This window comes from Gnatocerus cornutus, chromosome 9 (genome assembly GCF_029298725.1).
Source record: "Gnatocerus cornutus isolate USDA-ARS CGAHR chromosome 9, icGnaCorn1.1, whole genome shotgun sequence".
NCBI classification, from domain to species: Eukaryota; Metazoa; Arthropoda; class Insecta; order Coleoptera; family Tenebrionidae; genus Gnatocerus; species Gnatocerus cornutus.
This window is the reverse complement of record NC_142241.1, coordinates 7,167,997-7,182,428: the sequence shown is the minus strand read 5'-3', so window position 1 is coordinate 7,182,428 and position 14,432 is coordinate 7,167,997. Positions and strand designations below refer to the sequence as shown.

At 39.4% G+C, this 14,432-nt stretch overlaps 1 protein-coding gene across 3 annotated transcripts; it reads left to right on the top strand.

Annotated features, from left to right (window-relative positions):
- The first annotated feature begins 684 nt into the window (after positions 1-684).
- Positions 685-14,399, top strand: LOC148168367 (transmembrane protein 47). Of its 3 annotated transcripts, XM_088044751.1 has the most exons (5): positions 685-891; positions 2,527-2,581; positions 10,802-10,988; positions 12,438-12,587; positions 12,781-14,399. In XM_088044751.1, exons 2-5 carry the CDS (start codon positions 2,531-2,533, stop codon positions 13,002-13,004), a joined length of 612 nt encoding a protein of 203 aa, XP_087900877.1. In that variant the 5' UTR covers positions 685-891; positions 2,527-2,530; the 3' UTR covers positions 13,005-14,399. The 3 variants fall into 3 exon arrangements, with proteins under 3 accessions (XP_087900877.1, XP_087900878.1, XP_087900876.1); XM_088044752.1 differs by lacking the exons at positions 685-891; positions 2,527-2,581 and adding an exon at positions 7,397-7,652; XM_088044750.1 differs by lacking the exons at positions 685-891; positions 2,527-2,581 and adding an exon at positions 10,630-10,753.
- Positions 14,400-14,432: the final 33 nt, after the last annotated feature.

Genomic DNA, 14,432 nt, shown 5'->3' with positions numbered 1-14,432 from the left:
GCGAATCATTAAACAAACAATTCTTTGGAATTGATTACTAACAAATGAAAGCGCGTAGGTGAAGTGTTCACTTGTTTTGCGATTACTCATAAACGGATGACTGGATGACGTATTTGGGAAATCGAGGCTCATCAAACACAATTGCACTTACCGACCTTGATGTGCAAACGATTACCTTCGAATAACATTTTATTGATTGCAACCGTTTGTCGGTTTTTATAGATGTGGTCAAAAACGTTCCGCCAAACATATTTATACAGGCTATTTGTAACTTTGTATATTTTTGAATGAAAAGTTAGCAAAAACAAATATCGTAAAGAAATATTGGTTCTGGGAGTTTTGAGTTTTTGCAGTCTTAAAGAATAATAAATGAAGTCGTAAAAAGTTAAATTAGTGTCTATAAAAATCAATGATGGTAAGCAGAAATTTTCGTGGGTGTTTTCCGGATGTTTTAGCTCTTTAATGAATTATGAGGTGCATTAATTTAGAGCCAACTTCGCGTCAAGGTCGTAATATAAATACTACTATTTCCACGGATTGTTTACATTTTTTCAGGATGTTTCTTATGCAAACCATTACCTTTCTTGTTTGATAACAAACTGATAAGATTAGCAATTGCATTGATAAGCAATATCCGGTGCATGTATAATTGGTTGCCTACATCAGCTAAATTTCTCCGTGAGGTGGCAGCACTGCGCCCATTGTCAGTGCCCAGTGCCCATATTTCTGTTTACAGCACATTTTTCTTCGGTCCAGATTCATCAGCATCTCCGCCATGTTCTCAAAACAAACATGGACGTGAATGTAGTGCAAGTGTCTCTTCATTGAGTGCAACAGCCGATATCTTATCGGTCGTAATCTGTGTTTATATTGATCTTTGATAACGATAAGGTAAGTGAACCTCAATGACGTCGCTCGAAACCGTATCGTTATTAACAATTTAAAGATCCTTTGACATGCAAATAACACCCTGTTTATAATAATACCCCATTTACATTCAGTGCCGAAATTAAACCGTGACTCGCATAACAAAGATTTTAAAAGTAGGCCATCGAGGTGTCAAAGTTAAAACAGGTGTCGATTTTTTACTTTGAGGTTAGGTAGGAAGGGCGCACCTGGCGTACCCTGAGAACCAGTTTAGGGGTGGATTTCGTCCAAGAATCGTGAAAGTTTCATTAAGTCGCTTCGCTGACTGTGTAATTTTTAGGGGTTGAAGTACGCAAGTTTCGTGATGCGGAGGAATTTGGGGCTGATAATGTCGCTTTTGAACACGAAACGTAAAAGTGAGCTCAAGAGGGTGGAAATTTGATTAGACATAGGGAGGGAGGCCCAGTTCTGACCTTTCACAAATTTCTTACAATGAGTCAGATTTTACATTTTATGGAATTTGTGGTCATAATTGTTACTTGTGGGTGGGAAGTTACTGCACCAACGTGGGATTTTACAAATAACGTTTAATTTGTAACGTAAACTTTTACTCAGATTCATAAAACGGCGCTTAAGCAGGCATTGAACACGGAACAAACTGCAAGAAGGCCTTTACTGCTCGCCGTTTTTTCGAAGACTTTCTTAATTAAAAGTTAGACAGGGGCAGTAAAATTGTCGACCACGATTCCAATCAAGGGCATGTAATCCGGATGCTACACTCCTGTTTCAAGGGTCAGGCACGGATTTTCCTGCGACGTGACCGCTTTTAACTAATCAATTTAAGGGTAGAATTGGAATAATTCGAACTGAACTCATCTGATAACTTCCAAGGTTATAAAGTTATCGCAGAATTAAAGGATTATAAGGGCCCCAAGGTTTGGTTAGTACGGTGCTGATTCAAATTTTGATTCATTCCAACGCCAGCTCCGTTTCAGCTCCAAGTTTCCAGCTTTAAGACCTAAAGTATGTTAACCTTTTGTCAGTCACGATTTCGAAGTGTCACGAAGAAAGCAGAGCAGCGTTTGTTAGTCACACAATGTAAATTCTGAATCACACTTAAAGCCAAGTCCACGTTCCTAATTGGTAGAATTTCGGCAAAAAGACGTGCTATTTTAATTTAATTAAATTAGATAATTGGACAATGTGAAGAAGTCGCTGAAATTAAATTTTCAACAGAATTAACCCTTCGTTAATTAATTAATCGCTGCAGCCTGATGAAACGTGAAAGAATGCGAAAGTTCGCTGAAAGTTTCAACGGGAATTCAAAGCTTGCACTATGAGGAGCGATTGAGACTTCTAAAAACTAAAAATCCCGTTGAAACGTGCCCCTATTGATTCAATTGTCGTAATTAGCCTAGCATCGCCCTCCGAAACAGATTTATGATAACAGCTCCACGTCCGATTGGCTTCTTTGTTAAATCGCCCCTAACTGTTTTAATGGAAAGTTCACGTCGTGACGACAACACAAAAGAGCAAACTTACGCCAAGAACACCGGTCGAAGTTTTAGCTTGATTGAATCGTCGAGTGCGGATTTATTAGAAGGTTTTCATCGCCGGGGATAGTTATTTCTGTGAGGTTTATTTTTGGGTCTGTTGCAGTGATATGGCGCAGACGACCACCATCGAGACTGTTACCATCACCAGGCCGCTTAAGGTAAGGAAATAAAACAAAAAGTATATGTGAAAATTCTCAGATGTTGGCGCACAATAGGCTTTGGGAACAACTTTCCCTGAAAGAAATGTCAAATTGAACCACTTTGCTGGTGGAAAAAGCGTGTGAAGAAAACCTTAAAAGAGGGCAAAGAAAAGTCGCCTCGTTAGCGGAAATCTATTGTTTTTGCAGGTGTTACGATATGATCGAAAAACGAGTCGCGCAGGCTTTGGATTTTTTACATGTTGGTGGGTTGTTGCTTTGTTTTGAAAATTGAAAATGATAAACACGAATATTTCGACATTTGTCACGTTTTTTCATACCAAAAATGCCACATCAGTTATAAAAGTGAAACTAGGACACAGAATAATAATATTTTGAATAATACAGCGTAAAAATTTGAGTTGTTCCTATGTGAAGGATATTCACATAAATTTGATCTACATATTGAATTATTATCGATTCCATTGTACATGTTGGCTGCACTGATATTTTCGGTTTTGACAACTCTGACATAGTTAGCCTTTCCAAACTTTCATGTCTATTTGGCCGTCTCGGGATGTTTTTGAAATACAATAAGACCACTCTACTTTTCAATAACTAGAGCCCGCTTTAGCCCATTTACGTCTTTCACCTCCTTTCACTAGTCTTCATGGACTCGTACTTTAGAGCAAGTCGCCATCAATCTCTCCAAACACCCATTACCACCGCCTCTCTAAGGCCACAGCTTATGAATGCAATCTTAATCTCGACAATGGCGTTTTGCCCCAAGGTGTCGTCTTGTTTCCTCCTCCGATCAACAAGACAACAGTCGTAACCCTTCTCCCTCCTTACATTTTATTGCCCATTTACCCCCGAGCGATAACAGCGATTACGTTTTGTATGATTGGTTGTATCTCGTGGGGGCAACGTCGTCGTGATTCCAGGAAATTGACGTATTTCGTTCATAGGAAAAAGTAGAAATTGCGAATAAACATGTCTGAATGTCGAATGAATCGAAATCTGGGTCGAGGGCTCTTTCTCTCTCATCGTGTGTGGTGGGCTTTCTGCTTTTGTCAGTTGTTGTTTCGACGTAATTCATTTGGGGGATGTGGTGGTGGCGGTGCGGAATTTATAATTTGAAGAAAGTCATGACAACACGTGGAATTTTCTCCCTCAATGAGAACGTGACATTGGCGGGTTCAGGGGGGTTGAAGATCCATCACAATTGAGGGAAGTTCGCCCTTGCACAGTTTGACCCTTCTCAAGTCTCTTGTTTGTGCGGATGTGCCATAAGCACTCTTCTTCCGCTTTTGGAATCAACCCTTTCCTTTCTCTTATCTGAATCTTGCAAAAATCGTCCCCATTGTTTCCTTTTCTCATTGATTCGAAACGCTTTCTTTGTACCTACGTTTGTTTATTACACTTTTTCTTTTCTTCCAGTTGGCAGCTCATTTAAATTAGTGCTCTCTAGAGTTAGCCTTCTCAGATTCCACCCCCGAACAAAGCACCTGATTACAGAGAAACCACGGTCTCATATTTTTCTTCGTCGAGCGTGCTTATCGATTGGCTACATGCCAAATCCTATAACTCTTGTTAACACATAGGCGTCCGTCGAACTATGCCCTAATTGAGCGAATAACTCATGGAAAGGGTAACGGGTTTTTGTGACAGTTGATAAGTTACATCTTGCTACTTTATGAAGCATGACCGTGTCTATTTGGTCCTTCGAGCCGGATAAAACATCAAGCGCATAGGTGCTGCAGAAAATAGAACAAAATCATGTTCCGTCACATCACTGGTCACAACAAACTCAACGAAGCGTAGTGAAGCGAATTATATCGCAAACGTTATTTTTCTCAAACTAATCGGCAAACTTTTCCCGTCCTTAAATAAATTCCCGGCCGACTGTCCAACAAAAATAAAGCAAATATTGAATAATGAAATATCCGCTAGAATGAATAATGAACCTCGCGTTGTGGAACTCTGTTTTGTCTTGTAACAGAGGCAAGACGAATCGCGTATACCAACCGAAAATATGTTTTTCATTTCGAAACAAAGCCTCGGAAAAATCCCCGATGTTTATTCATATTTCACCCGAAACAAATTTATCACAGGAGAGGCCTCATTGTCCGCCTCCTACACGTTTGAATAATTAAAGATGGTCCGATATCCTGAACTAAACGCGACCTCATCAAATAAATTCGTACGACATTTTATTTTATTGCTCACCGAAAAGAAAAACTTTATCCATCCCTCGGCGTATCGGGGCCAGATTTAGTGCGTTGTAAAAAGTTTCTTTTTTCCCTTCGAGAACACAAAAAAGACAAACAGAAATATGCTTCGGGCCAGGAGCCAGACGAGGCAAATTAACTCGTCGATAAAAAGCCGGCCGGTCGTTTCGATTTTCCAACGAGGTGGTGTCGTTTCATTTTGCCTCGCCTCGCCCCGCCTCGCTTAATGATCCAATTAGGTTTCGGTATTGAGAGAACCAGCGGATGTGTGAATCGGTTTCAGAAATGGAAAAAAATGAATGTATTCCGACAAAGTGTTAAACCACGTCCCTTTGATATATCCCGTGATTGATGTCTGATCTAACCGTCTCGAGCATGTCAGCCCGACGCAACAGCAAAAGGGTTGTGCTTTCCTTTCGACCCTTTCCCTTTCGCCAAACTGACTTTCCGTAATGATTTATTAAGCCCAATTTTCGAGTCGAACGATTCTCAGCGAAAAACATCGTCCGAAATCGATCCCCGAGAAAAATAAAAGGGATCGCATTACTTTTATGTGAAACCATGAGAAATGAATCCAATTTTACGACGCTCTTTTCCACCGAGATAAACGCCACCACCGAAAATATCAAATTTTAAAAAGACACCACACAAAGAGAGAAACAATAAATCCCTCCTCGAACGAGGGTTGACTTTCGCGGCCACCCCCATTTTCAATTACCATAAGGGGGTAAAGTGTCCGGATGGACGTGGTTGTTAGATTGGGCGTGAGACCTCGTTATGGTCTGTAGAGCACGAAAATGAGAAGAATGTTTTATGCGACAATAATCAAATTTAACAGGGAGAAGACGTGGTCGTGGAGACCTTCGATATTTATCATGGGGGTTGGAGGCACTTTTCATCTGTACAGATTAAATATTCCCGCGATGGGAGACGTGACCCGTTTCCGGTCCAAATAATGAAGGGGATGGGTATTTCCTGTATAGTTTAATCATGGAAATTAATGCTTTCGAGACGACACGGCCGGCTAACAGAATGAAGAGAAAGAGAATAAAGGCTACAGAAGTTCCATCGCGTATAGTTTAATGTATTCATTCAGTTTTTTTAATTAAATTAAATTGGAAACTAATACAGCTTCAGCCCAATAAAAATCTGCTTTCTCAGCAACTCCGCTGGCGATTAAGGATCTCATTTAGCCCAACATTTTATTTTAAAAATTCCATCAATCTCTTCGACATCCACTCTCTTTTTCCTCTCATCCAGTGAGACGTAACCGTCCGTTGTATTACACTGTATTTTAATTAAAAAGTTATCCAAGAGGAGTTGCCTCTCTCGATAAAGACGTCTTTCGCGAAATTAGACCCAAACTTGCCCCACGAAAAAAGCACAAAACACGGATTATTCTCATAACACCTGCATCCTGTTTTATAAAGCTCCACTCTCGTTCAAAGCTTTAGATCCGTTTCAAGCTTTGACGTCGTCAGAGCCTGAAAAGCTCCAGGCTAAACTCATAACGACTAATCACACAAGATCGATTCCCTTGAGGGAGGGATGAATGCGTATATTTAATCAATTTTTGACGCGCGTTTCGGATTGTTTTTCTCAGGAAAAATTTGCAACGGCGGCGGTCATTAAATTGATTTTTCATACCATTCATCAGACCCTTATCAAGGACGTCGACAGATCAGTCATTAGCTGGAGTTGTTGGCTAGCATTTGGGGCGTTTGTGACTGCATTAATCTTTGGGGGTGCTTCCGGAGGGATGCGAAGAAAAAGAGTGCGGCTGGCGATTTGGAAGCACATATGATAATTAAAAATCGATCGCGGAGGGTTTTTGCAACATTCTAGGCGGTTTTTTGGGCTCCAACAATAGAAATACAGGAACGTCGGCATCCAAGTTTCATGTTTATTTTCGCGTCTTTGCGGAGTGAAATTAGGGTGAAGTTATAGGAAATAATACTTGTAAAACAAACAAATCGCTGATCTATAAAAACAACCGTTCCTCTCTATTACTGCATAATTAGCAGTAAAAACATGCCGTCACCCTTTCCACTTAACTACTAATTGCTTGATTACAAAAAGGATTCCAAAAGTAAAAACGCGTTTACGACCGATTTTCGAACGTTTTATTAGTTCCCGGCTTGTTTATGTACGAATTAACGACTTTGAACGTTTTATTAAGATGGGGGTCGACCGCAGCCCCCTTTGAATTGAAACCAGGCGTGATTTTATCAAATAATCAGATAATCCACGAACTTTGATGTGGCCGAACACGGGTCAGCCTGTTTGCGCTCGGGAATACAGCTAAAGTTTGTCTCATTTTCATATTATTGGAGATAAACCTGTAAACAAGGGGAAACTGTGATATTTGCGGGTGGAAGTCACACCCTAACCAGGAGACTTTGTATCCGGCCGATTAACATAAATTCGGGGTCAAATTGACTGGACGGAAAACGTCCCGAGGACAACGTTCCCAGTCGCATTTTTACATAAAGTCACCGAGGACGGCGGCAGCAGAAGAGAAAAATCCCTTCATAGGCCGCACAGTGTAGGTTGGCGGCGGCGCATCGTCGTCGTTCCGATAATCGATTCCGGGGGCGGCAGCGGGGCGGCAGCACGCACACCATACACACTCTGGGCTGTTCGGGTCGTCTACAGTTCGAATTTAGCGCTCGGTTTCGTGGTACAATTTTGCGGCACGTGTGCCATTTTGTCGTTTCGTGGTACATGGATTAGACTGTGAGTGATGCGGGGTGAACGGCCGAAACCGGACACATGCAGTTTACTAAATTACATTTTCTAAGACCCTTTTCTTGTGACAGTTGATAGTTTTGGCTTTAATGGCGGAAAATCAGATCGCTCAGGTAAAATTTTGGGGTTTCAAGTCACGGCAAGGGTCTCCGAATTACATGTGTTGTTGTATGGGGTGCGTTGGTGCAGTGGCGGAGAGTTGTTTGGGTGTTTTAATTAGTTTTAAAGTTGGATTTAATAGCTCATTTAAGTTGGGATCGTTATTAGCTTGTTTTCGTGTCAATTTTTTGATGGATGTGGCGTTCGTGGGGCTCAAATGGGATTTGCTCGGAATAATTATATTAAAAAGTTTTCAGGAGATTTTATATCAATTTCAAGGACTAACTATGTATGTAGTTAATTGAAAATTATTATTTTTATGGAAATATGTTAGATTTGGTATATCCAATAAACTCTTCCAATTTATTGAAGTACAGCAGACAAAATTTCGGGAAAATATTTTACGAATCCCAATTTGAAAGTGTGACAGTTTTAGAAACCCGTTTTTGGTTTTAAATAGATGAGATCAAATATTTGGGAGTTATTAGTACTTTTTTTAATTGCCCGTTTGGCGCCTCCACCATTTTTAATCTTTCAAAAATTCTCGCTTACCCAAGTTTCTTTGAAATTAAGGGCGTTTTTTTCTTCACTTTTGGATTTCACTTCTCGTTTTTCATTTATGGCAAAGTTATTCTTTTCATGTTGTAATAAAAATTTTTAATTTAATTACCTAGTTAATTTCGTAATTTTTGAGCTTGCAAGAGCACACGCCCTTCGCTTTTAATCTTTTCCCCTTTACATTTTTCTTTTACATTAAAATCCTAATTACGCAATTTTTCAAGTGTAATCTTGTTTATTCGAAGAGCTGACTGCTAGCATCCCTCCACTTAATAAAAGTAAAACTTTATGAGACCATTTCCTTTTTATTTGATGCCCGATTTTATTTTATTTGTTTACATATTCCGAGTCCTGGGAACAAAAAAATTGTAATAAAGTGGCTATTAAGTTCTTTTATAGTCTTGACAAAGCGGTCCGTGAATAAATCCCAAAAGTAACCCCCACACCTCCAGTAAACGAAGCGTTTTGAAATCAAATTATTCAGAAGAAAGCATATTTTCGTCGGAAAAATAATTTCCTGAGCGAGTTGTTTGAGTTGTGATGTGCCTGATTTTTTCATGTCTTGACACTAAGAGAAATAAATGACTGCTACTGTTACGCACAGCATATTCCAAACGGGCGCTATTCTGCTCTAATTATGTAAATGTACCTAAAAATGGGGCAAAATGTTTGCGGCGAGGCAAAATTTACAGCGCCGTAGGGGTGAATTCATCCCTTTACCTGTTGTGTAAAGTGGCAACCCCTTTCACTTAACTACTTTAATCGACACCCCTGTTTGCATTCCGGGGTCGAACATCAAAACTAATTTACATTTACCCCGTTTTACATATTTGGCGATTTTTCAACCCCCGGAAAAATCCGGAGCGTCGCAACCGAGCCGTAACTCGATTATACTCAGAGTTCTTTGTAACAACGACGAGTAACTTTCACATTTGCGTATTTAAGGGTTGTTCCTTCAGGTTAATTCTGTTCACCCCCGACGTGTGCTACAGGGGGTTGATTATGGCGCGACGGAGTCACGCCTACTATCGATTTTTTTCGTCTGGAAGAAACCGGCAGTGAGTTACTATGGTTACAAGGTAATTTCCAGACAGCAGTTACATCCAAGAGGGACATGATCAGAACAAATGACGGCGGGAGCCAAACTGCCAATGCGGGGTGACGATGGAAGTCACGTGACGATCCTGCACCAATTAAGAACGAACAAACCGTCACGTGACACTACAGCTCCCGACTATAATAACATTGTACTTTTCTATTGTGTATTTTGTAATTCCATCGAACCGTGAAGCTTTACAAACGCCGAAATACATGAATGCAGTCGAAAACTGCTGGAAAACTATTGAAAAAGTTTCACTAGTAAAAAACTGGTCAATAAACCTTGAATTATGAATCATTGCATCAACGTCTAGAAAACTAAAAATGAATTGATTCAATTTCCGGGACATTTAATTAAATTCACCACCACCAGAATTTAACGTTTACCATCCGATAAACCGAAATTTCAAACAATTTCACTGATTGCGGTCATTCTAAATGTCAACACTTCTCATGGAGAAATATACTGGGTAAATGTGCATTCTTGATTAAAGTAAAGCTCAATTTACGAACCGGAAACGGAAATTTTCTTAAAAAACGTGTTTTCCTGGCTGCGAGCCAACGAGTAAACCAATTTCAGCAATGACAGGAAAATCCAGTAATTACTTAAAAACTACGAAATTTGTGGAGTAAATCAGATTGGATTAAAACCATGTCAAAGTTTTTTCATAAAATACATCGCAACATTGAAAATAGATAAAAGCAACTTGTGGAACGTTTTAGAAGTGGGCCGAAGTTGTTTCAGATACTTTATCGAAAAACGACTGCTTTAAGTAACATCACGTGTTGAAAGGCAACAAGAAATGCGACGATCGATTAGGGAAAGACGGCGGAAATGTGGGTTGTGATGGTGGCAACAGTGGTAAAAAATCTGGGGCTTCGGATTTGTGTCGTTGGCAAAGACTGTCTTGTTGCGATCACGTGGTTTGTAATGAAATTGGGAATTAATCAATTTCAACCTCAGAACGTTTCTTTGACAGTTTGACGTTTAATCATATTTGATATAAAGTACGATGGTTTTATTTTCCATGTAAAAAATGCAAGCCTATCCGGGTCACGGAAATTGGTTCTACGGGTCCAGTTTTATTTAGACACACTGTATAAATATTTACGGACACGATGCACGCTCCATTAACAAATTACAATCGTACTTTGCATCCATGTTTGTTTTGGTGTTGTTTGTCCTTCGAGTTTAATCAAGCTTTATCGCAGTAATTAATACGGTTGCGCCTTAAGACCAGTGGATTAAGTTCCAAGATATCAAAACAGGAAATAGAATATTTTTTTCCTCATCGACTTTGCTTCGTTTGGAAGTTAAAATGCAGTCCCCACCAAAACTTGGTGTTATCACTACCTGAGCCACACCTGACTTAATCATTTAGTCGGTGTTGGAAAACAAGTGAACATGGGGGAAAAAATAAAAGTGAAAATCGCCGCTCAAAGCAGTCGCTATCGTCTGGTAGACTTCTTGCGAATTTTTATCAACTTTACTTTTTCTTTTTTCCAGGTGATAGCGTTCATATGTGGACTTATAGTGATAGTTTTGATGATCATGGGTTTGGCCTCCACGGACTGGTTGATGGCAGCAGGATGGCGACAAGGCCTCTTCATGCACTGTATAGAAGAAGATGCTCCTCAACCTCTTCCTTTCAATATGCAAGAACCTCCAGGGTGTTACCAATCCAGAGATGCAGGTATTTGGGGGGGAATATTCAACAAGTTTTGCGGGGGTCTGTTGACCCAGATATGAGGATGTTTTCGAGAGGAGCGTCATCAATCTTCTGCCTTGGCCAACGGAATGCAAATATCGCGTTTTATTGGCAGGTTGTTGCGAGTACAATTAATAATGCAAGGGGTGCTGGGATTGAGGGTTGGAGCAGTGGCGTGCAGGACGGGATTTCAAGATTAATAGGCCGGTTTTTATTTACCTTCAAACGTTTTTATGAAGAGCATCCAAACGCGGATTGGAATTTGAAGGGCGTTGGTAATTTGACGTTATACAAAGAATTGTATTGACTTATTGGTTCGGAAATGTAGTGTCAATATATTGTTAAGTCTAGACGTTTTTTTGTTGCATTATTGTTCGTTTAGCAATAAACCAACGAATATGTACTTTGTAAATTGCAAGTAGAATATTGAGCTTATTTTCAGTTTTTTTGTTAAGAAAACAAAAAATTTAGGTTTTAATTGTCAGTGTCAAGATTTAATAAAAAAAAAATGTTATAAAACTCGATGGCTACTAAACGATTTTACAATGAGCAATCAGACGAGATTCCAAGCAAAAACCTGTGGCGCCCGGAAACTAGTAATTGTTTTTCGATAAGACGACGATAAAAAAGTTATTTTCACTGCATAGCCAATTACGAATTATTGTCCGAGATAAAATCAATAATGAGCGTAATAGGATATTAAAATTTACAACCACGATAAAACAATAAGTAAGAAACAAGATACAACAGATTACAGCGATAATCTGAGACAAAAGGAAACGTGACATAAACCGTGACGAGATCACTAATCACACATTAAGTAAACATTAGCTAGAAATTTTCTTGTCAAACGGAATATAAAATTGACGATAAACACCACATGCTTGGAAGTTAAACATAATAATGAAGCATTTCGAGAAGAAAATTACTTTTACAGGGTGTGCGAAATAAAGTACGTTTGATTAAAGTGTGTTTGTGTTTTTCGGGAGTTTCTGTATAATCAAATATAGCTTCACACCTCTCGTCATTATATTCACATTTTCGAGCCTATAGAAATTTCCTTGCTGCGTCCTCGAAACTTGATTAAATCGACGCGAATGCGAAAATAAAGCGGAACCGACTCAAAGTAATAAAACATCAATCATGTATTTTTAGTTCAAGACGGTGACAGGTAAAAAATGTTTGACAATTCACCACATTATCGCTGTCAGCTTTAAACTGCGAAGATATTTCAACCTCTCTCTTTCGTACACTTTTATTGTATGTACTTTATTATAGAGCGATTTTTCAAAGTAAAACGGAGGAGGAGGCTTGAAATTTATTGGGGGTTGGTAGATCTGGGGGTGTCAAATTGACGTCGTCATCGTGCGGTTGTTCGTCACATTCCTAAGCCCGGAAATAACAATCGTAGAATGAATCATTTTATTTTTTTAGCATACATCCATACAGCGGCGGCGTTATGCGTCATCACGCTTGTTATGGACTTGGGAGCCACCATCCTCACGGGATTTGGGCTCAAAACCAAAGATCATCACGCCAAGTACAAGTACTATAGATGCGCTGTGATAGTCATGGGATTAGCACGTGAGTACTAGACAGGAAACTAGTTAGGAAGCGTCGGAAACATATGTGCTTTGAGGCTGCACTGATATAATGTAGACCGAAAAGTCTTGACAGTTTATGAGTTTGAAACTTTCCTAACTTGATTCGAATGCAACCTGGATTTGAACTTTGGGAGAAACATGCGAAAACTAACAATTGTCTGTTCGTTTTTTAGTTGTGACGATCCTCATCGCCCTGATCATCTACCCCGTGTGCTTCGCGGCCGAGTTGAACCTCGGTAATCGGACAATATGGGAATTTGGTTGGGCATATGGAGTGGGTTGGGGCGCCGCCATTTTCCTCTTCGGCGGTGTGGTGCTCCTAATGTGCGACAAAGAAAGCGAAGAGATCTACTATAAGGAACGAAAAATCGTGCACGATAACGATTCGAGAGCCTAGTGGCCACATAGTCTGCCCGATGTTGTTCTCTGATCGTAAGAGCGGAACCTCTCTCAGAGAATGCGAAATGAACGAAAGATTCGTATGAATGGGTCGCTTGCCTGACATTGGATGTGCACCTGGTCAGTTTGATAACGACAAAAAAAAACTTCGTTTTACGTTTGGTGCGTTTTTTCGTCCGGAACTTCGACGTCAAACTGATTAGTGACCGTTTTTTCCTTGATTTCTATGATTTGCTTGCCTGGTCATCGCCAGTCAGCCAGTTTTGTAGTTGTTACCATTTTAAGGCGCTAATTTGTTCTGATTGTTCGGGCCGATCACACTAAATTTTTTTTTGGGAAGTGCGGCGACCGGCTCGAAAGATCGGTAGAATTCGTGCAGGATGTATGAATAGAGCGACTGAGAGACAACCCGGGCAGGCTAGATGTATGGTAATAAAGAAATAAATAAAGACTTGAACCAACTATTTGAAAGAACTGTTTTTCATGTACATATTCTGTTGTCCGTTCGAGCGTTTAGTGGACGTGATAAAACAGTTCGTAGTGATGTCAATATAGTTATAGTTATTTCTCAATAAATGGCAGCTATTATTATCTTTCCAGAATGGGCATTAGTTCTGTATTTTCTATTTTTATAAAACGAAATTCGTTCGTGCAGCTGCGCTTACATTGACCAATACGTAGTTGTTGAGGCGGGAGGCATCCGCGACGAAAATCGCCACGGGCGCTTACTGCCAACTTTGGAAACAAGCATATCGATTTGAACAATTTTCCGTAATCATTATGTATAGTTAGGGTAATTTAATACTGGACCAATGTTACTTTGCTTTGAAAAACTGCCAGATTTTTTGTGGCCACAGCATCGGTTCCATTCATTTCTGTAATTATAGGCGTAATTTTGATAATTCATCCATTTTTTTATTTATTACATTGTAAATAATGATATTGTCACAGAGCATGGTAATGTAGTGTTTGTGATATATAGCTTATGTATATAATAGATGTGAGAGCCATATATCTTGGTAGAAAATGCAACTTATAAGTACAGACTTACAATTTATATTTTCTACTATTTATTTCATTCCATTAATTATAATGTGTAAATTACTGTTAACGATTGTAAAAATAAAATTCAATTCTCTTTATGTAAGGGTAGTTGATCTCAAACTGGGAATTCGTTACATCGTGTATTTCATAAAAGCACTTGTACCTATCTTCTGTCTAAATAATAAATTATTTGTATTATATCGATAGCGCGGCATTTTTTCCAACGCCGACGAACTACTCCCAAACTAGATCTTCGGGGACTCCCATAAACCACGGAAACATGACTGATATTACTAACCATAAAATAGATTCGGTTTGTTATGTAAATTCAATAAAGATTGTAAGAATTTTTTTGCATTTATTTGCCTTTACACATATTACG

Coding starts and splice junctions, on each gene's coding strand:
- LOC148168367 (XM_088044750.1), top strand. CDS start 10,700: ATGGGGGAAAAAATAAAAGTGAAAATCGCCGCTCAAAGCAGTCGCTAT. Junction 10,754..10,801: donor AAAGCAGTCGCTATCGTCTG/GTAGACTTCTTG, acceptor TCTTTTTTCCAG/GTGATAGCGTTCATATGTGG. Junction 10,989..12,437: donor TTACCAATCCAGAGATGCAG/GTATTTGGGGGG, acceptor TTATTTTTTTAG/CATACATCCATACAGCGGCG.